Source organism: Chaetodon auriga, chromosome 9, assembly GCF_051107435.1.
Source record: "Chaetodon auriga isolate fChaAug3 chromosome 9, fChaAug3.hap1, whole genome shotgun sequence".
Lineage (NCBI taxonomy): Eukaryota > Metazoa > Chordata > Actinopteri > Chaetodontiformes > Chaetodontidae > Chaetodon > Chaetodon auriga.
This window is the reverse complement of record NC_135082.1, coordinates 14,789,237-14,811,066: the sequence shown is the minus strand read 5'-3', so window position 1 is coordinate 14,811,066 and position 21,830 is coordinate 14,789,237. Positions and strand designations below refer to the sequence as shown.

At 42.9% G+C, this 21,830-nt stretch overlaps 2 protein-coding genes across 3 annotated transcripts; both read right to left on the bottom strand.

The window, feature by feature from the left end:
* Positions 1 to 356: 356 nt before the first annotated feature.
* pcdhb (protocadherin b) lies at positions 357 to 2,901 on the bottom strand. The gene has a single exon (XM_076738530.1). It carries the CDS (start codon positions 2,748 to 2,750, stop codon positions 357 to 359), a length of 2,394 nt encoding a protein of 797 aa, XP_076594645.1. The 5' UTR covers positions 2,751 to 2,901.
* Positions 2,902 to 7,749: 4,848 nt separating this feature from the next.
* On the bottom strand, positions 7,750 to 14,728 carry LOC143326235 (protocadherin-10). 2 transcript variants are annotated; one of them, XM_076739785.1, is made up of 5 exons: positions 12,143 to 14,718; positions 11,939 to 12,052; positions 9,334 to 9,392; positions 9,051 to 9,178; positions 7,750 to 8,627 (listed from the first exon to the last, which is right to left on the bottom strand). In XM_076739785.1, the coding sequence occupies exons 1-5, from the start codon at positions 14,459 to 14,461 to the stop codon at positions 8,305 to 8,307; spliced, it is 2,943 nt and encodes a 980-aa protein (XP_076595900.1). In that variant the 5' UTR covers positions 14,462 to 14,718; the 3' UTR covers positions 7,750 to 8,304. The 2 variants fall into 2 exon arrangements, with proteins under 2 accessions (XP_076595900.1, XP_076595899.1); XM_076739784.1 differs by having other exon boundaries at positions 11,939 to 14,728.
* Between the last annotated feature and the right edge of the window lie 7,102 nt (positions 14,729 to 21,830).

Genomic DNA, 21,830 nt, shown 5'->3' with positions numbered 1-21,830 from the left:
GTCATGGCGTTCATGGGCTGGCATTTTACTTACAAAACAGCGCCACCTTTTAGATTTTGTTGACTCTTTTTTTTACTGCTCTTAACATTATGATCTTTACAAATTCGTTTGTTCGTTTAACTGTGACTTAACCTGAGTCGGGTTGACGAGAGAAATCGCAGGTATGGATATTGTTTGATATCTTTATGTTCTAAGTTTAATCATATAAAAACCGATACAGTGTACATAATAATAATAATAATAATAATAATAATAATAATAATAATAATAATAATAATAATAAATAAACAAATAAATAAATAAAAACAATACCCCTCAATAATGATTAATACTAAATATTATAACAAATGTGGACATTAGATTCTCACCTGCAGAGTGGAAGCTGCAGAGTCACTCGTGTCTGTCAGTCCTGTGCCTCTTGGTAAACTGGACACGATGTATCTGGAGCCCTTTGGCACAGGCTGTCTCACCACCAGCTTTCCTTTCCTGGTCTCCGCTAGAAACAGACTGTACCAGTAGGCATCGTTGGACACCAGAGTGGAATCTGCGATGGTGGAGTTCCTCTCACTCATCACACTGTTCCTGCAGGGAGGAGCCGCTTTGCTGGGTTTGGGTGTCTGACACTTCAGCACGATGGTGACCAATATGGTGATCAGCAGGAGAAATGACACCGAGCCCAGACCGATGACCAAATACAGGTTGAGGTCTGAGAAGATGTCGTACTCTAGAGGCACCTCGGTCATGTCAGAGTAGGCCTTCACGGCAGTCTCCACTGTGGACAGCTTGATGGTGACTGTGGCAGAGAGAGCAGGCTGCCCGTTGTCTTTGGCAACAACAACCAGTCTCTGGTGGCGCGGATCTCTGTAACTGAACATCCTCATAGTCCGGATCTCTCCGTTGTATTGGTCCAGACTGAACAAGGTGGCGTCAGTCACCTGGAGAAACTGGTAGGTAATCCGAGAGTTGTGCACAGAGTCTGTGTCTAAGGCTATGACTTTGGCAACCAGGGAGCCTTTATCGGTGGATCTGGGGATCTTTTCCTCCACCACCGAGCCGTGCGCGCGCCACGGAGAGACAATCACCGGAGCGTTGTCGTTCTGGTCCACTATGATGATGTGGACCGTCACGTTACTGCTGAGCGGAGGAGAGCCAGAGTCTCTGGCCTCGATGTGGAAAAGAAACTCCTTCTCGATCTCATAGTCAAAAGTTTTCAGTGCGTAAAGATTACCGTTCTCTGGATTGATGGAGAACAGCATGGACATGGACGTGTTGGCTATCTCCTTCTCCAGGATGAAATAAACTAGATACTGGTTCTCATGGAGGTCAGGGTCAAACGCAGTCAGGGAACTCAGCAAGGCCCCAGGAGCGTTATTCTCCATCACACGTATCGTATAAAATGACTGAGGGAACTGTGGCGCGTTGTCATTCACATCTAGTAGATGCAAGTGTATTGTTTCGTTGTCAGATAGAGGCGGCGTGCCTGCGTCTGTTACAATCATTGTGATGTCATATTCGGGTACTGATTCGCGATCCAGTGGCTCAGACACTATGAGGTTGTAATGCGTGGGTCTGTCTGATGATTTGTTCAGAATAAAGGGCAGATTCTGATCTATGGATAAGCTCACTTTTCCATTATCGCCAGTGTCTCTGTCACTTATGCCTACCAAAGCAATAACACTTCCTACTGGGATGTTTTCATCCACTGTGTTTTTAACAGACTGTATGGTAATTTCCGGATAATTATCATTCATATCTGTCACGTGCACGACTACTTTACATTGCCCCATTAACGGATGCGCCCCTTTGTCTCTGGCCTCAATGTGCATTTCATAAATTTTCATATCTTCATAGTCAATAGTACCCTTCACAGTTATCTCTCCTGTGTTCGGATTCAATGCAAAAACATCTTGTGTTTTTTCTGACGTGTAAAGGGTGAATGAGTACACCATTTCTGAATTCAGACCTTCGTCAAGATCCGTAGCGTTGAGCTTCATTACTAAGCTTCCGATCGGGGAGTTTTCTGTCATATTAATTGTGTAAGTCTGCTTGTCAAACCGTGGAGGATTGTCGTTTGTATCCTGTACTCTAACAATAATATTGGCGGTGCCGGAGCGCACGGGGACGCCGCCGTCCACTGCAGTCAGTATTAAATTATGAACAGCGTTCTCCTCTCGGTCTAAAGACTTGGTCAACACCAAATCAACATATTGAGTTCCATCACTGCCCGTCTGAATTTCGATGGTGAAATGTTCACTGACACTGAGTCTGTATGTTTTAATTGTATTTATGCCAACATCTGGATCCACAGCATTCGGCAGGGAGAATCTCTCTCCCGGTGTCGCCGATTCTGAGACGTCGAGCTCAACTCTGTCTCGTCGAAAATGTGGAGCGTTATCATTTATGTCCGTAATTCCAAGTTCAATGTTGAAGATGCGTAAGGGGCTTTCTATGATCACATCAAGCTTCAGAAAACAGGAGGCTGTTTTCGTCGGACAAAGATATTCCCTGTCCATCTTTTCCACGATGTACAACTCCCCTGTCTTTTTATTGACATCTAGATATTTTTTGTTGTGGAAAATATCAAGTTTTACCTCTCGTTGTGCCAAACCTCCAAGCTCGAGTCCCAAATCCGCAGCGAGATTAGCCACAACGGAGCCCCTCTCCATCTCCTCGGCTATGGAGTACCGTGTCACAGACAAAGCGCTGGGCCATACTGCACACAAGACAAAGACAGGAGCCCAAAAATGCATCTTGTCGTCCGCAGGAAACAATACTCCAGATTCTCGAGACACGTGTTGTTTTTGTTGATTTGTAAGATCTGGCTAAATATTGTATGGCATAACTAAGGTCCTTAATTTAGAAATGAAAAGCGCATCTCCCATAGCTGTGTCTTACACCCTTTATAAATGGGTGTGCCATGAATTCAGGAGATGTCATTTTGCTTTTAGTGGTCAACAGTGACACCATGTGACAGGGACGGCAGATATGCTGTAACTGTTTCAGAATCAGCTCTGTTGGCCAAGAACTGGCAAAATGTGGTTTCATAGGACAGTGACATGCAGCAGCAGCAGCATATTCACTCATATTTTTGACATTTTTTCAGTATCCCTCAATAATGCTCAGTTTAAAGACATGTCAGAGCTGCATCCTGTCAGGCAAAATCTCACATGCTTCCTAACACATTTTACCTAAGCTGACCATATTTGATATTTGTATTTTGAATAGTGACTAGTATCAAAAAACCCACACAGCAATCCAATCAATTTTTGGCATTTGAGACAGCAGCATGTGCTAGTTAGAGGAAACTGACTCCCTGATGATGAGATGAGAGACAGGGTTAGACAGTATAGTTCACTTAGTGTTTGGAATTAGGTTGGCTGAAGAACACATATCATGGTGCCATGTGTAGCATAATATTTCTGCAGCATCAGGCCTCGCAAAGAGCAAAACCATATCATGTTCTATGTGATGTGAGGGATCCTAAAAGAAATAAAGTTACTCCATCACTTTGCAGATAGTCTGCTTCATTTATCCCTCACATCCAATTATACTCACTTGGCAGTCTCATTTAAAGACTCCTGCACTCGTACTCCTTCTTCACTCTTTTTTTTTTTTACTCTAATTATCAATATTTTTACCCAGGCATCAGTTTGTTCCTTTGTAGGCTTATTTATCTTACCTTTTTTTTCTTTTAGGTGACCATTTTTAACGCTCCCTGCATGTAATTTATCTGGTTGTTCTGTTTTCTTGATATGCTATTATGATGCAGCACAGGGCATCTGCAGTCGTTGAACCAAGTCAAATAATATTGCGACCTTCATTTGCTATTTTATGTGAGTGTTCCTGGCAGAATTATATTATACATTTTTAAAAACTTGTCAGCTTAATTAGAAACTTTGTTCTATCATACACATTACGACATTAGGAAAGTGGAAAACATGAGGATCATCTTTGTTCCGGTTAGAACTTCAAATAGTTCTCTCTCTACATACATGTCTCCATATAACATGAAAGTAGGGGGCTCCACACACATTTGATTGTGTCAGTGTAGAGGGTTAAAAATATCACTAGAGTGTAAAGGATTAAAAATGCATTCACAGGAAGTAGAAATGGCATAAAATACATTAAAAGGTAATTGAGACTATAGCACAGCTCATTCTGGGAAATAATATCTTAGATGTGTTTAAAAATAGACCCCCAATATTTATTTTTAATTCTTATTGTCATAAACGGAGATTTAAATGCCAGTTTCATTGCTCTCTATTGGAGTGCACTAACGCTGGTATTGTGTTAGTGTTATACTGAAACGGGTCACTAGAGGGCGCACAGTGCTTAGGATGAACCAAAAACCCGCTTGGAGGCAAGCGCTGCAGGACAAATCCTGCAGTTGAGCAGAACCCAAGCAAAAGTTTTCTGCCTCTTTGTCTTACGCACAGCTTGTTTGCTGCCGGCCCAGGTTCATCTACGTGTGATTTACGTAGAAGACTCGTTTAATTTTTAATTAACAACCTTAAAGGCAATCAGAAATGTTCAAGGGGGAAACAAACACTATTAAGAACCAGTAACTGAACCAAACTGGGTTGAACAGAGGATAGATTCTAATTTTCCTGTACAATACACCTGTTACTGACAGCTGAGCATTTCTCTTCAGCCTTACTTTGTCAGTAAGGTCACACTTCTTTGATTAGCAGTATATCCTCATGCTCCAAAAATGATTATCTGTTGATCACATTCAATAATGAAGTGACTCAGTGGGTAGCACTGTTGCCTCATACAGTAGAAAGAGCACAACCCAGCCAGTGGTGTTCTTTTTACCAGATTCGGTATCTACAGTTCTTCAGGATTGCAAGTCAGCAAGTATTTTGATTCAATATTGTGATTTATTTTGATCTTCGTTGGCTTTTTTTTTTTTTTTTGGCCGTAAATCATGGGGAAAAAGTTGAATCAGTTTTATGTCAGCAGCATCACATAATCAGCATAATAAATGAAATAAGATGTTAGGCCAAAATGAATGAAACCCCTGAAAACTGCATAGTGCACGAATGTGAGACTTTAAATTAGCATCCTTCACGTATGCTAATTTGACTTGAACTGTCCGTTTAAAGTCCTGGCCTTCACTCCATATGAAAGTGGTAAATAAAGTGTATATAATAATAATAATATCATATCATGATAGCAGTTTTCTTGTCAGACTGTGAAGGTTGTGGTCTTATTGTGGACAATGTTATATTTGCCTTGCTCACCCAAAGGGCCTTCTATATGTGAAGCATTTACCTCACAGGCATAGTAGATCACCTCTTAAAAGTAAAGAATTTCAATTGTTTTCACTGCATTGTAGATGTGCATTTTTCACATTTACCTCCTCCTTGCTATGCTGTACATTACTGCAATTACACAAATTAAAGAAAATTATCCATCCTGACCTCATTCCATCAGGACCATCCTTTATATCCAGATGTATCTTTAATGTGCTGCTCTTCCCCCTTCATTTTTAATGGTTCATTTGTGCAAAAATGTGCATTTCATACTCAGCTTTATTTTTTAAATACATTTTCTCTACAGTCATTCTCTACATACTCAGACCATAGATGCACACACACACACACACACACACACACACACACACACACACACACACACACATTCCAAAAAAGGAAAATATGAAAACGATGTGCAATAAAGTGGAATGGCAGGTAAATCTTGATCTGCATATACATGCAAATTAAAATTGTCAAAATATTTCAACATATGTCTCTTGTATTTTCATATATAAGAATAAGATCAGAAACAGAGCTTTGATTTGATAATTAACAGCCAATACTACTGATGTCATGTCTATCTGACTGAGTTCCTCCACCCCTCCTTCCTCCACTCTGTTGTTGTTTTCTCCCCCAAATGCATTCAGCAACCCTCCATTTCTTTGTGTGTGACATTGTTTGGGGTTCAATCATTGTAACCTTCCAGCCTCACACTCCCTGAGCTTACAAAGAAAAATGAATTTACTCTCTTACCAAGTGACCAAGACTGTGTGGTGTTGAATGATTCTTACTCAATGACGCCCTCTGCTGGAAAAATCTGTTGCCAACCCAGTGTTAAAAGACGGTGCAAATGCATCTCTCGCACTCCCACTATACATACATATATATGCACGTACATTTATTCAAACACTTAAATTAAATACAAATTTGATGTGCTTGTACGTGACTTGAGTATTTCCTTTTAAGGCCACTCTGTACTTAAACTACTTCATTTCAGAGCTTTAGTAGTGGTACCTCTTGACTGCCATAGTTACTACTTACATTGCAGATGAAGATGTAACAACCTTAGATTTTAGTACTCTACTGGTTTCAGAGCAATTTAAAGAGCTTTACCATGACCTACTGCAACATTCAAATTCTCAGCAGTGCATTAGTAATTTTGTAATATGTATTTTTGTACAACACTCACAGTGGTCAGTGGTTAAGCTTAGAGTAAGGGTTAGGGGGTGTGCGCATGCGTGTGTGCACGTGCGTGTGTGCCGTGAAGAGAAAGAGCAGTGCCTCCAAAACATTACAACATTAAATCCAACACGCTGCACCAGTTGAGAAGAGTCAGACGTGCCCTCTGGTGGACGACTGATGAAATTGCAGCTGGCTGTAAAAGAACCACTTGTCAAAAACAATTTCAGCACCATGGCCAAGGACAGCTCCCAGTGCAAATGACCAAGATTCTCAAAGGGTGTGAAGTGACACGATCTGCCCTGTGCTAAATATCATGTTGCTGTCACAGAACAGAGTTGCAGCGTTTTTACCATTTATGACCATAATTTTACGAATCAGTTAGAATAGTTTGGTCTGAAGGTGTAAACGTATAGGCTACATGAATTTGATATTTCTGAATATGTTTCGCTTCATCGTTCTAAATGAACTGTTATTACTACACTTAACTTTAAAGTCGTTCTTGAAGCAGAGAGTAAGAGCAATCCTGCACCGCTGTAGCAGGAACAGACTTCCATTCCTCACTCATCTGAAAGTAAGCCAAGCTGACCTAAAAATGGCTGCCCCTTCAGCCGTCCCTATGGATCACCTTACAGTGGAGAAGGTTAGCCTGCTCCCCTCCATGCTCTCTATGGACACCCGTATCCTTATTAACGGAATTATTTTCAATCTGAGCCATACGACGACCTAATTACCCTGTTCATTTCTGGCTAGTGGCCAGCTCTCATCTGTTGATGGTAGGGAATAATTCCCTGAGAATTGAGATGTAAAAGGGCACACAGAGAGAAGTCACAGCCCCCATAGCTCACATCCAGGTGTGGCATTTGGAGCTGAGGTCCCCTCCCCTTCCCCTGACGCTTGTTTTTGTGTTCGTCGTCTTAATTAAAGTGATATTTCGAGAGAGGAGGTTCTGTTTGTTCAGTTAATGAACCCCACTATTCTCTGCGGGCAAATGGAAATGCAAGCACTCCAATTAGCATATGTTAGCATTTTACTATGTTTATTCCTCACCGTGGAAAACAGCTTACCGAGGCGAAAAGCTTTCCACCCTTGTAAGAGTAGCTGTGGAACTTTTTCACCCCAAAATAATTGACTCAAGCCAATTAAACAAAGATCTGGGAAACTTATATCTAAATGCTTTATGCATGTAGATTGACTGAATCTGTGTTTAAGTGCGTGTGTGCTTCAGTGCTCAAGGTTTGAGTCAGGCCTGGGTTTTTCTGAATTGCAGCAGGCCACACATGCACGTTTGAGAGACATAAGAAACGCCATATGAAAAAAATACTTTATTTTCATAAATGTATACAGTACATGTGTGGGGAAATCCCCCGTCTTTACAGTTGTCTGCATCATGTTGCAGCTTGCATATACATTATCATACTATTGGTCATATTCACACAAGCTCTGTTAGCAAACAAAAAAAAAGAACATTTTTCATAAAACCAAAAATAGAAATTCATAAGGATGTGCAAAATTATCGTCCACTAATGCTTTTTCAAAACATTTTGGATGTAATTGCTGCTCCAGTTTGATTGTCTAAATAATAAGAATAATGATAATAATAATAATAATAATAATAGACAGACGCATACACTGGCCATATTACAGTGGCATGTCACATAAATAGCCATCAGACTTCATTTTCCTTCAGCACTTTAGACAAAAAGGATTGTTCATTATGTTTCTTACTCTGAACTGCACATCCTCTGTATTTTCATACCACTACTAATTCATATGTTCATCAATATATGTACTGAATTGGCTCTCCTTCTGTTTTCATATGAGAATATCCATCATCTTAGTCACCCATTCAGACCGTCATGATAACTCAGTCATTGTACAGGTCATTATTTATAATCGCAGCCTCTCCCTGGGGGGACATCTGAAGACGTCGCTTCTTACCAAAGGTGGAGAAGGAGTTGTGGACATCCAGCTCATTCCGCTGTACTGCGGGTCTCAGGGTGCAAAAGCCTGACGGTGTCCCGGGGATGTACACATTGTGGTGGTAATCGGGTGGTGGGTGCGGGTGTGGATGTGGGTGCGGGTGAGGGTGGGAGGGAATCGATGGCTGCTGCTGTTGGGGGGGAGGTGTGCACCGAGGAGTCCAGGGGCGAGATGGGACCCCACTGGTTGAAGGAGACATCTTATAGTCTGTGGTATGACATAGATGCAGAGAAATGAGAGGACGAGAAACTACTTACTTATACAATAGTTATTTACTACTGCTGAGTTCTCTTTATTTGTTTATGGCACCTTTTTTAGTTTAGTGCAATCTGGAGGAAACAGTGACATACAACAAAAGAAGAGGTCAGCAACAAAAATACAAAAGCAGCCATAATGATGGGATATGAATATAGCCCTGTCTGTATTAGTGGTAGTGGAGATGAGGTAAGACTATGCCAACAAACCAATTAAGGGAACAACAAAGGAAAACAGAGTAATTACATAAAAGCATGGAAGTGTGCTGCATTGTATAGAATACTTGTGTTTGCTTGCACATAATATAAAGACAAACACAATCTTAAATGCGTGTCATTTTAATGAAAGCTCTTCGTTGTGTTTGATCTCTCGTACCTTTCATGCCTCTCATGTGAGTACCCCAGGTCCAGTACTGTCCAGGTGCCATGGACGTCACATAGTTTTCTGGGTCTGCATGCATGGCCTTACGCATGAGGGTGCCATCCATGTTGATGGAGTTATAACTGCAAACAAGATACCAGTCTGTAATGGTAGTATATCTATATCCATGACCATGAGTGATTATAATACAGGCTGTGTACTTCAGCTCTTTATATTAGCTTTGTACTGTAACACTAGGAAAAAGCAAGGTTGTTTTACATTGGGTCAAAAACGGTACCTTTTGATGGAAGAGTTCTGATTCTTTGTGAGAGTCCAGTCCGTGTTTGGCTGTTTCAGCTGCAGGAAAAAAGCAGAAAAAAAACGGATTTTCATTTAAACTTAATGAAAATGACAAAATCCCCATGAGAGGTCACATGACGGTGCGATGCGGCTGTCCACATCTATTTTTGAGAAATGTCTCTCTTCAGAATAAGTTTCAATCAAACCGGTTTTGATGGCAAACGAATCAGCAGAGGTCAGCGCTAACTGACATGATGAGCAGTCTGTCTTTGTGTTCGGACTGAAATGGAGACATGACTCTTTTCACGTGGATCGCGGCTGCCGCCCTGTGGATGTTTGGCAGAACTGAGATTTTTCAAAGCAGAGGTGCTGTTGCCTTCAGCTACGACTCGCCTGTCACTTAGTTTTTCTTTTATCCTCTGTGGCGCAGCGGGAGGGGTGAAGGAGAGCACCCGAGTGATATTTATTCCGGATCTGAGTCTCATAGTATGGATTCCACGCTCTATTAATTCACTTAAAGTTGTTAAACAAGGAGAATGCGACGTAAGCGTATTATTAGAATCGGTATTCAAAATACACTCCTCGCCAACAACGCACAAAACCAATTAGAACCCCACCGGGATGAAACGAAACATGATTTTAATCTTCAAAGGAAACCGTGCCAGGGAGGAAATTAAGAAAATTACACACGTCATTGTTTTGTGGATTTTATGCATCATTTTACATTAATATTTGCCTGATGCTCCTCGAGCAAGGTTTTTAATTAAAAGTCTCACGGAGAGCCTTGAAAAGTTTGCGGTCCTTGCAGCTGTATATAACCCGAGACAGCTCAACACGCGCGGCACGCACACACGTGCACGCACCTGTCCTGCGTGTCTTGCACGCTTGGATGTGTCTTTAATCTCTGCTTTCACCTTCAATTCATCAACTTAAGCAGGCCCGTGTACTCGCTTTGTGTAATGCTCGCGTAGTTTCATAGTGATTTGCCTTTGAGATTTAATGTGTCACTGACGACCTCAAGACGACTCACGTGTGTGCGCTGAGGGACACCACCGGGTGAATTGGGGGAACCAATTAACGACAGGAAGGACACTTTCTCCTGAAGGAGCATAGCTGCAGGCAGAACAATCACCGTGACCTCGAAATCCCTCTTGTGGCCAGAGGTGTATGTGCCAGTGACCGAACTGACATTTCTCAGTCTGCCTGGTGGTGGCTGGTATCATGGCTGAGTCTTTGTCTCTCTGCGTTTTGATAATAGTCACGGGAAGGAGACAATGGCCAATAAGCACATGTTTACGGTCTGCAGTCCCGTCCATTAGAATTAGAAAACACTGCTGTAGACATCCTGCCTCCGAACATTTCCTTTCTCCTTGTCTCCTTCATCCCCCCTTCTTCTATTACAGCCCCCCCACCCACCCACCCACCCTTGCTCGACAAATATGAAGCCACGTCTCTCTCTCTCTCTCTCTCTCTCTCTCTCCTCGCATTCAGAGGACAGCGCTGGGGCCGATCTACAGGCGGCCCACGTCTCAGTCCAGCCGTGTCCTTGCACCCCCTCCTTCTCCTTGCCCCCTCCCCTCCCGATGTCCTCCCCTGTCTCCCCAAAACCGGCCATTTGCCATTTTTCATCAATAATGGACAGCCCCCCCTTGCGAATACGCCACATTGTGTGTAGTATAATGGTTCGGCCGTGCTTGTGCCCTTGAGGCATAGTTAGTGAGGTTATCTGTCCTATATTGTTAGTTTGAGAACAAGAAGGCGTGTCGCAAACCCGACTGGTCGAAGAAGAATTGCCTGAACCCAAGGCAGATGAATTCAAACAACTGCCGTTCACCTTGCCCGTCACGTACATAACCTTGACTTTTCGTTCAAACTCAGGTAGCTATGCTGGAAGCAGGTGTGTGTGTCCTCTCGCTGCATGAAAAGTATTTGGCAGTGACCGTGGATGATGTAGCCATTCATCTCCCCAGGTCACAAACTACAATTAGATTCATGAATTATTAATAAAAGCTTTTTGTCAGCGTGTATGTTTATGTCTTTTTTCAATGACGTGACGTGAAGACACCTGGAAATGTTATCAAGACTGAATGGAAGAGTCAAGTTGAACTACATCTCCTCTTCCTCTCACACAGTAATTGATATCTCACTTCATTCTATACAGATAATAAGACACGCTATGCGCACAGAATATGCTCCTCTCAAGATAGGATTTTACACTTTCATTAACATGTCAATTAAAATCTAATCTCGCATCGTCCCATTTCATTTCCCGGGTGCCAAACATTACCATAGGCTGCACAGTTAGGATAAATTATTGCCATAATTAGAAAAGCAGTCGAGGCAACATGCTGTGTAACACACTTACTAACGAGAGAGAGGAGAAGAAGACGAAGAAATTTGTGGCTTTGCTCATTTTAAACTCAAATTGAGTTTAAATCTGTCTGGCATGCGTGATTTGACCTTCATGTGAGAATGTCACAGCCTAGATTCTTTCTCAGATATGAAACTGCGATGGGTTTTGTCGTGGCAGTGAGTGAAACAGGCGGATGTACATGGACAACATAAGCTCTCGCGTCTCATACGATACGCTGTTTTCACTGTACCTCATTCGGAGTAGTTGCTCCGTTGTTCACAGATGCGCTCCGGCTTTGCGCGTTCCACGAGTTTTCTGCGCTCTTCGCCTCGTTGTTCCTCGGTGTGCTGCTGGGGCTGCATGGCTTCAGAAACATAAAGTCACTTTTGGCAGATTCGGGAGTCAGGCACACTTTATAACAATATGACTGTGACAGACTGCTGTTTCCATTCACCTCCATGCAGTTTGTGGGCACTTTGGCCGCGGATGAAATCTGCAGATTGAGGTTGGATTTTTTGAACACCTCCGGGGGCGGCTCGGGCTGAAACCCCCCGCAACAGCAGCAGGCGAACGGGGGAAGGTTATACCCACTTAGGGTCTCTCTGTCCTTGTAGCACTTGACCGCAGCCAGCACGATAATTGCCACCAGGAATATTAAAGATATTGTGCTCAGTGACACGATCAAGTAGAGGGCGAGGTTTGAGGGGGGCTGTGGGCTGAGTGTGAGGTCTCCGAAATCTGACAGCGACTCGGGCACGCTGTCTACCACTGTGAGGACAATGGAGACGGTGGCAGAGAGTGGCGGCTGTCCGTTGTCCTTGACTAATATTACCAGTCGTTGCCTTGTCGCGTCTTTTTCCACTAGCCGGCGAATAGTCCTGATTTCGCCCGTGTACAGAGCCACGCTGAACAGCCCCGGGTCTGTCGCCTGCAACACCTGATAGGACAGCCGGGAGTTCTGCCCTGCATCCGCGTCTAACGCTGTTATTTTGGTAACCAGATACCCAGCGTCTACTGACCGCGGAACCACCTCTGTGGCCACGGTGCCGTTTTTTGGCAGCGGGGATACAATTACAGGTGCGTTGTCGTTCTGGTCCAAGACAAAGACGTTGACTGTGATATTACTGGCGAGAGGGGGGAAGCCGGCGTCTTGCGCCTGTACCAGAATCTGAAAGTTTCTAAGTTGCTCATAATCAAAAGAACGCAGTGCGTAGATGTTGCCGTTGTCAGAGTTGATTGAGACATAAGTGGACACCGGCATGCCCTGAATCTGACCCTCGAGAATAGAATAAGACAGATAGGCGTTCTGGTTAGAATCGGGGTCGAATGCAGTCACAGAGCAAATGGAAGCGCCGGGGGCATTATTCTCGGTCACATAAACTGTGTATGAAGGTTGAGAGAACCGCGGGGGGTTGTCATTAATGTCGGACACTTGAACGAGGATGGTTTTCCTGGTGGAGAGCGAAGGAGAGCCCAAGTCTCGGGCTGTGAGGGTGATGTTGTACTCGGACACCGCTTCCCTGTCCAGAAACTCGCTTGTCACTAGAGTGTAATAGTTTTTAAATGATGAATGGAGCTGAAAGGGGACATTGCTCGGAATTTGGCAGTCAACGTTCCCGTTCTCTCCCGAGTCCCGGTCCATCACACTGATAACGGCTATCACCGTGCCCGGTGGCGCGTCTTCCTGTACAGGAGTGGACACAGATGTGAGAATGACTTCGGGTGCGTTGTCATTCACATCCAGGATGTCTACCAGCACTTTACTGTGTACGGCCACAGCCGAGGGTCCCCTGTCTTTTGCCTGCACATACAGCTCATATACACTGGCTTTCTCATAGTCCACAACGCCCTTCACTCGGATTTCACCCGTGTACGGGTCCACGTTGAACAGTTCGCGCACCTTAAGGGGTGCGTGCCCGCTAAAGGCGTAGGTCACCTCCCCATTTGAGCCCTCGTCCAGGTCTGTGGCGTTCAGTTTCAGCACCATCGTCCCCCTCGGCGCGTTCTCCACCAGACTCGCCCGGTAAACTGAGCGGTCAAACACGGGCACGTTATCGTTTGCGTCTAACACTGTAATAGTAATCAGTGCTGTCCCAGATCGTTCTGGTGACCCTCCGTCAAACGCAGTCAGAACCATTTCGTGCTTTTTCTGCTGCTCCCGGTCCAGTGGGGTGTCCAGCACGAGCTCGGCAAACTTGCTTCCATCGTTGCGCGTCTGGATATTCAGTACAAAGTGCTCGTTTGCGCTTAGCTGGTAGGAGCGCAGAGAGTTGGTGCCCACGTCCTGGTCCTGTGCGCTCTCTAACGGGAAACATGAGCCAGGCGCAGCCGACTCTGTGATGTCAATATTAAACTCGCTCCATGGGAAACTGGGGGAGTTGTCATTCACATCTAGAATCTCCACTTCCACTCTGTACAGTTCTAATGGGTTCTCAATGACCACTTGTAAGTGTAAAAAGCAGCTCGGGCTTCGTTCACACAGCTCCTCTCTGTCTATCTTCTCGTTGACGAAGAGAATGCCATTCTCCAAGTTCACTTCTAAATACTGCTTCTTTGCGCCGGAGACTATACGAAATCGACGGGCTGACAGCTTGGCCACATCTAAGCCCAGGTCCTCAGCGATGTTGCCCACAAAAGCTCCATGCTCCAGCTCTTCAGGAATGGAGTACCGTATTTGCGCAAGAACCAGGTCCACTACGCACGCACACAGAAGCAGACATATAACCAGCCCAGTCACTGGTACCCAGCTGCCTCTGGAGAGTCTGTGATCCATTTCAGCGGCGCGCGTAAAGTCACCTCACCCAGACATCTTTCGCTTCATAAAGCTTTTCAGCCGTACAGCTAAAAAGAGCATACAAAAGCAGAGTCAGTCACAAATTGAAAAAAAAAAAAAGTCTTCCAATCTAAGTTTTAACATCTATATGTAAGGATAACTTTACTGGATAGTTAAGCTGAGGGGACGGGAGAGGAGAGTGAAAGCTCCTCTCTCCCTCTCTGTTGTGCTCCACACGCGCAACACCAGTGGTGTGTGAACGAGGGAAGCTCACGCTTTGATTTTCCAGTGTATTAGACACTCGGAGAAACTGGTGGGGAGGCGGGTGTGTGTGTGTGTGTGTGTGTGTGTGTGTGTGTGTGTGTGTGAGAGAGAGAGAGAGAGAGAGAGAGAGAGAGAGAGAGAGAGAGAGAGAGAGCGAGAGAGAGAGAGCGGGGGGGACGTACGCAGCTCCGTATTGGAGGACGCCGACGCGAAGTGCGACTCTAATTACTGTAGACGTTTAACCCTTTCACATCCTCATGTCTGTTCCTCTGACCCATTAAAGAGACGAGAAGGCCCAAGTTTGACACCAGACGTCAGAGCCAGATGTGGATTAAGGAACAAATTGTGTTGTGGGTGTCGTTTTCTTGGCTGCATTTAACAGATGAGGATGGACAGGGATTTATCATGGTGACCACAGTGCCCTACAGGCCCATGATGGCAGTGGTAGCTAACATTATTTTACTTTGATTTATTATAACCCCCATTATAGCTTCAGAAAAGAATAAACTACTCTTCCGGGGTTCCACTATTAAAGCAGGCATGAGCACTCATTTGCTTTGCCTCAAATGGGCCAGTGACCACTGCCAGCAGGCTCCTGGGAGTTTAAAATGCTTTTTAATGAGAGCTCTTTGAAGATGAATGCCCACATTGCAAAAACAGTCCCATTCATTAATCATCACACACGAAATTGGGTTTTACAAAAAAGAATGTTTGATGGGTCAGGACATTCAATTTTAATCAATATTTAAATGAGTGAGAGCTACATTTTGGAGCTTAAAATGATCACATCGACAGTCACGTGCGGGTGATACACTCATACAAATACGCATTACACGACTTTAATTCACTTAAGTTGGCCTGAACATGTATCAACATAATCAACATAAAAGCAATGTCATAAAGCTTTAATCATACTTGTCTCTAATCAGGTATTATTTGGGATTAGATAAATATCCCATAGGTGATGTGTTTACAGTTTAGAGATGACAGAAAAAGGCGAGCGATGTTTTCGAGGACTGAAATCTTTGACTTCAGTAGATGAAAGTGAGCACTGTGGTTGTGTCAGGACTAAGAGGACAACTCGGGCCTCTTCAGAGTGCGGCACATGTTTGTTCAGATCTAATCTTTTTCCTGTTAATCCTGGTCAGCTAGACAACCACTGAACCACAGAGAGGGGGGGAGAGAGTGAGAGGGAAACTGAAGGATGCCTTTGTGAATTCGGGTTCGTCTCCAGACAGACACGAGTGGCATCCTAATGTAAAACGGTGGCTTGAAATCTGAAAGTCTCTTCTTGGGACTGACGACACAGCCTTGGCCCCCAGGCAGCGCTGGGCTTGTTAGCTGCTGCGAAGGGTGAAAAAAAAAGCGAGAAGGCGACGAGAGAAGGAAGCAAGAAACAAATATTTCTATTTCCCAAGGGCAGCATTTTCTTTTACACTAGGCGCTGCATTTTCTGTTGAACTGCCCCCGAAACCTGACGACTGCATCCACTGTCGGCAATTGTGTTTGATGGTTGGTCCTCTGTGAGAATGATCAGGGAAACCAAGCGACGTTGATGTCTGTTGTTGTTGTTGTTGTTGTTGTTGTGATCTTTTCACTTGAGGAAAATCAAACGGGGCTAGTGGGAATACGTCAACTCGAAGATTGTGGTTGTTTGTGACATTTCTGTTTCAAACTTACTTAGGGAATAATAACTTTAGGAATCAGGCAACGGAGGTTGGATGGAGTTTCTGTATAATTCAAGTCCAGTCTGGTCTTTGGAGTGCATAACAACAGTCACGACTTGTGTCTGCATACAAACTGCAGTGCTGAAATGCTCATTGTGGAATAAAATGTTACATAATTACATCATTTATACTTTTCCCTGGGCACAAAAATTGTCTCCAACCTATCTCTCAAACAAACAGCCCCCCAAAATAGGCTACAACACCCTCTCCTTTTCAGGAAAAAAAAATAAAATCCCCAGGTTTAAATAAGCAGAAAACACAATCTGCTTGCAGACTTAACCTCAAGCAGATGGTTAAGCTTCTCCAGAAATGATTACATTTCTGGAAAAGAAAAAAAAAATCACCACCACCAGTTCCATTGCTTTCCCCTTCTTTTTAATTAACGGAGTGAAGGATTAGTGTGCAGCTATCCGGGATCAACCGTTCTCCGACGGAAGAATACAAATGTTTTGTGATAAATAATCCCAAAGCACTCCGGCCGGCGGTCCCTCGGTGCCTGTAACATTAACATGCATTACACGGAGCATTAAGCCGGTCTCATCCGCCCCTATCGCCTCGCTCACCCCATTGTCCGACAGAAAGACTGCCATTACTTTCTCTGAACTGCCGCTCAACAACCACCTGACCGTGACCCGTTACTCCGCTCAGAGAGTGTCTCAGGATGAGAAGGTGTTGATGGGTGGATGAAGGTTAGTGAAGGAGTAAAGGCTGACAACTTTTCATTTATTCCCATAATTATAAAGAAGCATATGTTTCACTTTTTTAAGGGGGTTTCAGTTGAGCAGGTATGGGCTATGTTTCATTTGACCCACAATATGCCACAAGCGAGGCCAGCTGAAGCATTTCGCTTCATTTGTGATCCTGTGGCGCCATCTACTGGGTGATGTCCGATAACGTAAAATGATTGGAAATATGTAGGTGTGAGTGACATCTCTCAGCAACAGAGCGTTGTTGAGTAATTGTAGTACAAATAGTTTCTTTTACCATGTTAATAAATAACTTAAATAACTTAAGTTAGGTTTTCAATAGTTCTCAGTATACTTATACACCATGAAGAGAACAAATTAACAGGAAGATACATATAGTAGTAAACATAGCTGACTGACATAGATTATAAACAACAAACTCTGTCCTTCTTAACCTCGAGTTTTGACCTAATGGTTGTCCCTGGCCCACACTTTGAAAACCACTGACTGAAAGCACTGAGGATAAGCTCTCTATTTAACCATTATAGCTTGAGTCACCTAAAGTCATCAAAGAGTCTCAGACATAAAGGACTTTTAAACATGACATTATCGTCCAATCATTAACCACAAGCTCAAGAATCTGAACCTTCCAGAGAATAAGTGTTTTCTGGAGCCTGCAGTCTTCATTGGGCTCATTTGGGAATACATACTCAAAGTGCATTAAAAACATATAATAATACTAAAAAACATAGCCAAGCTGATGTACAGCACACTTTAAAGAGCAGGATATTTTCACATAATATAGAGGACCAAATAATAATCATATCTTCATCATGGAAGGCTTGTCCTCCCAGAGTCTGCCTCTCACAAGGCTTTAGTATATTAAAAGTGTGGAGGGAAAAAAAACAGCGAAAATGCAGTAAAACTCATTAATTGAGATACCCCGAAGCACCAATCAAGATTTGTCATTTAAGTTTCTGCACTTTGCCCCCATTGAAGGCCGTTATTTATTGTCTGTGGTGTTTTTGGTCTTTTTTTTATCCGTGATCTTAGTGCGCCATCTATCGGATATTGATCGGCATAGCAGCTGCTGAGGGCACCATACCGTGTTAGTAAATACTCTGTAATCAGGTGCTTTGTTTAATTCAGTAACCTCTGTGTTTGAGATAAGTTTTCTAAATTATTTCTCATCAGTTTAGAAAGACTGTAGATTCATAGGCAACTGGTTCTCTAAAGCAATACCTTTTTTAAATCTATATCACCAGTAATATTTTAATTATTAGTAATTACAATGTTGTTTATTGTTGCATTATTTATTGGTGCATATAACCATATCATCATATCGTGTAGGACCCTTTGATATAAATTTCCAAAAAGACTGAAAACAAGAAAAAAGACAACCTATTCAATAGGTCGGAAATGCTTGTTAGAATGGACTGTTTACAATAAACACAACAACAACAACACAGCTCTGTCAGATATGAATTATCAGCACAGATTAGGCTTATGTGCTCAAAATAAGTCAGCCTATTTTCTTTGATTTTGATTATTTTAGATAACCTTATATTTCAGAACATAAGAGTATGTTTGGCTTTTCCCACTTTACAGATTGATCCACTTCACATCAAAGCAGTTTTCTTCGGGCGGACAGCAGCTGAAACCATAGGAATGCCACAGCTGACCCCACAGCCCGCGGCCCGTAGGATAGAAACTTCCAGGTAACAGGTAACCATTGAGCTAAATTGATACAAAATATCAATGAGCACAACTTCTATATATACATGAGCATGTCATTGTAAATCCTGATGCCTGGCTTGCATTGTCAATTTCTGGGGTTCATTTCAAAAGTGACGCATGATCACGTGTTGATAAACACTGAGCAAAAAATGCAAAAGTGAAATGATTATTTTGCAATAAGAACTAGATATTCTATTCTATTTCTGTGTTCTAGAATTTAGTCACATATTACATAATAACATTCATCTACATTAGAATATTCCATTCTGAATTCCACAGTGTTAATACATTCACTTAAATACCAGCAAATTCTGCACAATCTAGCATCACGTCTGAAAAACAAACAAACAAACAAACCTGAAGAGGATGGCTTCTACAACAAGAAAATGATCCTAAACACATCTCAAAATCCACAATGGGCTACCTCAAGCTGAAGGTTTTGCAGTGGCCCTCACAGGCCCCAAACCTAAACATCATTGAAAATCTGTGGATAGACCTCAAAGGAGCAGTGCATGCAAGACTGCCCAACAATATGACAGAAGTAGAAGACTTTTACAAGTAAGAGCGGGTGAAAATCCCCCAAACAAGAACTGAAAGACACTTAGCTGGCAACAAAACACCCTTACAAGCTCTCATAGTTGCCAAAGTGGGTGTTAGTGACCATTGAAGGGTGCCTAAAGTTTTGTTTTTGAGTGCCCAAACCGTTATTTATTGTCTGTGGTGTTGGTCATCTTTTTTTTTTTTTTTTTTTAATCTGTGATCTTAGTGCGCCATCTATCGGATATTGATCGGCATGGCAGCTGCTGAGAGCATCATCCAGTGTTTATATTGTAAATATCGTGTAATCAGGTGTAGTGTCTGATCCAGTAACCTCTTTGTGTGAGATTAGTTTTCTGAATCATTTCTCATCAGCTGAGAAAGATTCATGGGCAGCTGGTTTTCCAAAGCATCAACAGTATTATTTCTGTTAGTCTGTAGATTATTAGTAATTATAATGTTTTTTTGTTGTATTATTTATTGGTGCGTATGTATTTTAAAGTCTTGTGAATGGTATTTATTGTTACCCTCCTTTCTAGACATTGACTTTATTAGATATGTGGTTTTATTCAGTTTCTAAGAATCAGGAGGATTTGTGATGAGATCAGTACGTTTTCTCTTTTCTGCTGTGCTAATTAATGAGCATTGTCTCTGAGAAAAAAAAAAAAAAAAACCTGCAGACTGAGCCTCCGCTCTTTAAATGAGTTTTATTCCAGTGGTGAAGAGCAGCTGAAACCAGGAGGACATCAGGTCAAAAACATTGTAAAACTTTGAGCCACCTAACAGCGACTTCTACTGGAGACAGAGCTGTATGACGGAGCCGCTCTCACCCTCGAACAAACCGTCCGTGACGAGTTAACGTACAGTGAAATGTTATTTCTCGGACGGATGAATCGCAGTCAGAACTGTGGAGACGTGTTTCTTTATTCTTAGTCAGATTCAGAGGATAAAATGCCGGACGACGCACATTCTTACAAAAGTCATGTGATGGTTATGGTGGGGTTTAAACTGCTTTGTTACAATATAATTAGACGACCATACTGGGTTATTTCTCCAATGACATCACTTTTTGATCTGATTATAAGCTTTTTAACGTGCAGCTCTAAGATAAAATACTTTCCAGAATAATGAAGGAAAACATCGGACAGCGCCCGTGGTCGAACCCAGTAGCCCGCGGTCCGTAGGATAGAAAGTTTGGAGCAAGGAGTAACCACTGAGCTAAGCCGATGCAACAAAGTTAGTACGATAATTTGTATTAATACATGAGCAGTATGTGTATATGACGATTTCAGGTTTATGTCGTCTGTTCTCGAAGATCAATTCAAAAGTAGGTAATGTGTTTAAGAACCACGTGTTGAATAAACACAGAGCGATTTAACAAAGAAACAGAAAAGTGAAACCAGGTCATAGTTTTATATTCAAGAGTATGGCCGGTGTCACGGCTGGAGGTGGACAGAGAGGTGCGTCGCTTCCTGTATTGGCGCTGCAGGTCACGTGGTATACGATAACTCAGGCCTGATGACGGACTCCTTAACGCTTTGGTCTGTTTTATTTACCGGCTGGTAATACATAAAAAGAATATGAGTGAGCGGTGACATTCAGTAGAGAATCATCTTATGTATTCCACCACAATAATAAATAAACAAACCACAATTAAGGACTTTATTTATGGTTTCCTTTCATTTATTATTTTTCTTTTTCTCAAAGACTTCGCCTCAAAGAATATAATCGTGACCCTGACACCGTTTACTGCCCAGTTTATCTATTATTTCTATCTCTCAGCATATTCTGTAATCCTAAAGGTGAAACCTGTTCACGGCATACCCGGATTCAATTTAGAATTACGTCATCTTCATAGGAAAGTAACAGGGGTTTTATCACGTTGACACAGAAAATCCACTAGGAGGAGCTAAAGACCAATAAAAGACAGGCCAGAGTACAACGTCCACTTATTCCCCCGTTTGACTCCTATACTGTTATACACACACAGAAAGGCCCGTATGTGTGTGCGTGTGTGTTTACATACATACATACGTGTGTGTGTGTGTGTGTGTGTGTGTGTGCGTGCATGCCCTTGAGGTTATTTTGATTACTTCAGCAGGTGTGTGTTTGTGGTGGGGTGAGGTAGGGTTGGGGGAGGACACAAAGATGTGATGAGAAGGAGGGTGATGTGGCTTCCACCTGCAATTAGCCTCACCCCATCACTCTCCGCAGTTTCCATAATAATTTGCGGAACTCTCCACAGTGCGTCAGCACAATATCTATCAGAGGAGATTAAACAGAGAGGAATAGAGATGTCGCTCCACAGGTGAAAGGGAAGGAGGGAGGTCACACAAGACAGAGAGAAAGGTGCAAGAAATCATGGGGGAGGAAGGCAGGTGAGAGGAGATAAGAGACAATGAGGAAAGAAAACAGAAA

Excerpts from the sequence above, each read along its gene's own strand:
- pcdhb (XM_076738530.1), bottom strand. The coding sequence starts at position 2,750 with ATGCATTTTTGGGCTCCTGTCTTTGTCTTGTGTGCAGTATGGCCCAGC.
- LOC143326235 (XM_076739784.1), bottom strand. The coding sequence starts at position 14,461 with ATGGATCACAGACTCTCCAGAGGCAGCTGGGTACCAGTGACTGGGCTG. Across the intron at positions 9,179-9,333 it reads CAGAACTCTTCCATCAAAAG|TTATAACTCCATCAACATGG; the intron begins GTACCGTTTTTG and ends TCTTGTTTGCAG. Across the intron at positions 8,628-9,050 it reads TCACATGAGAGGCATGAAAG|ACTATAAGATGTCTCCTTCA; the intron begins GTACGAGAGATC and ends GTCATACCACAG.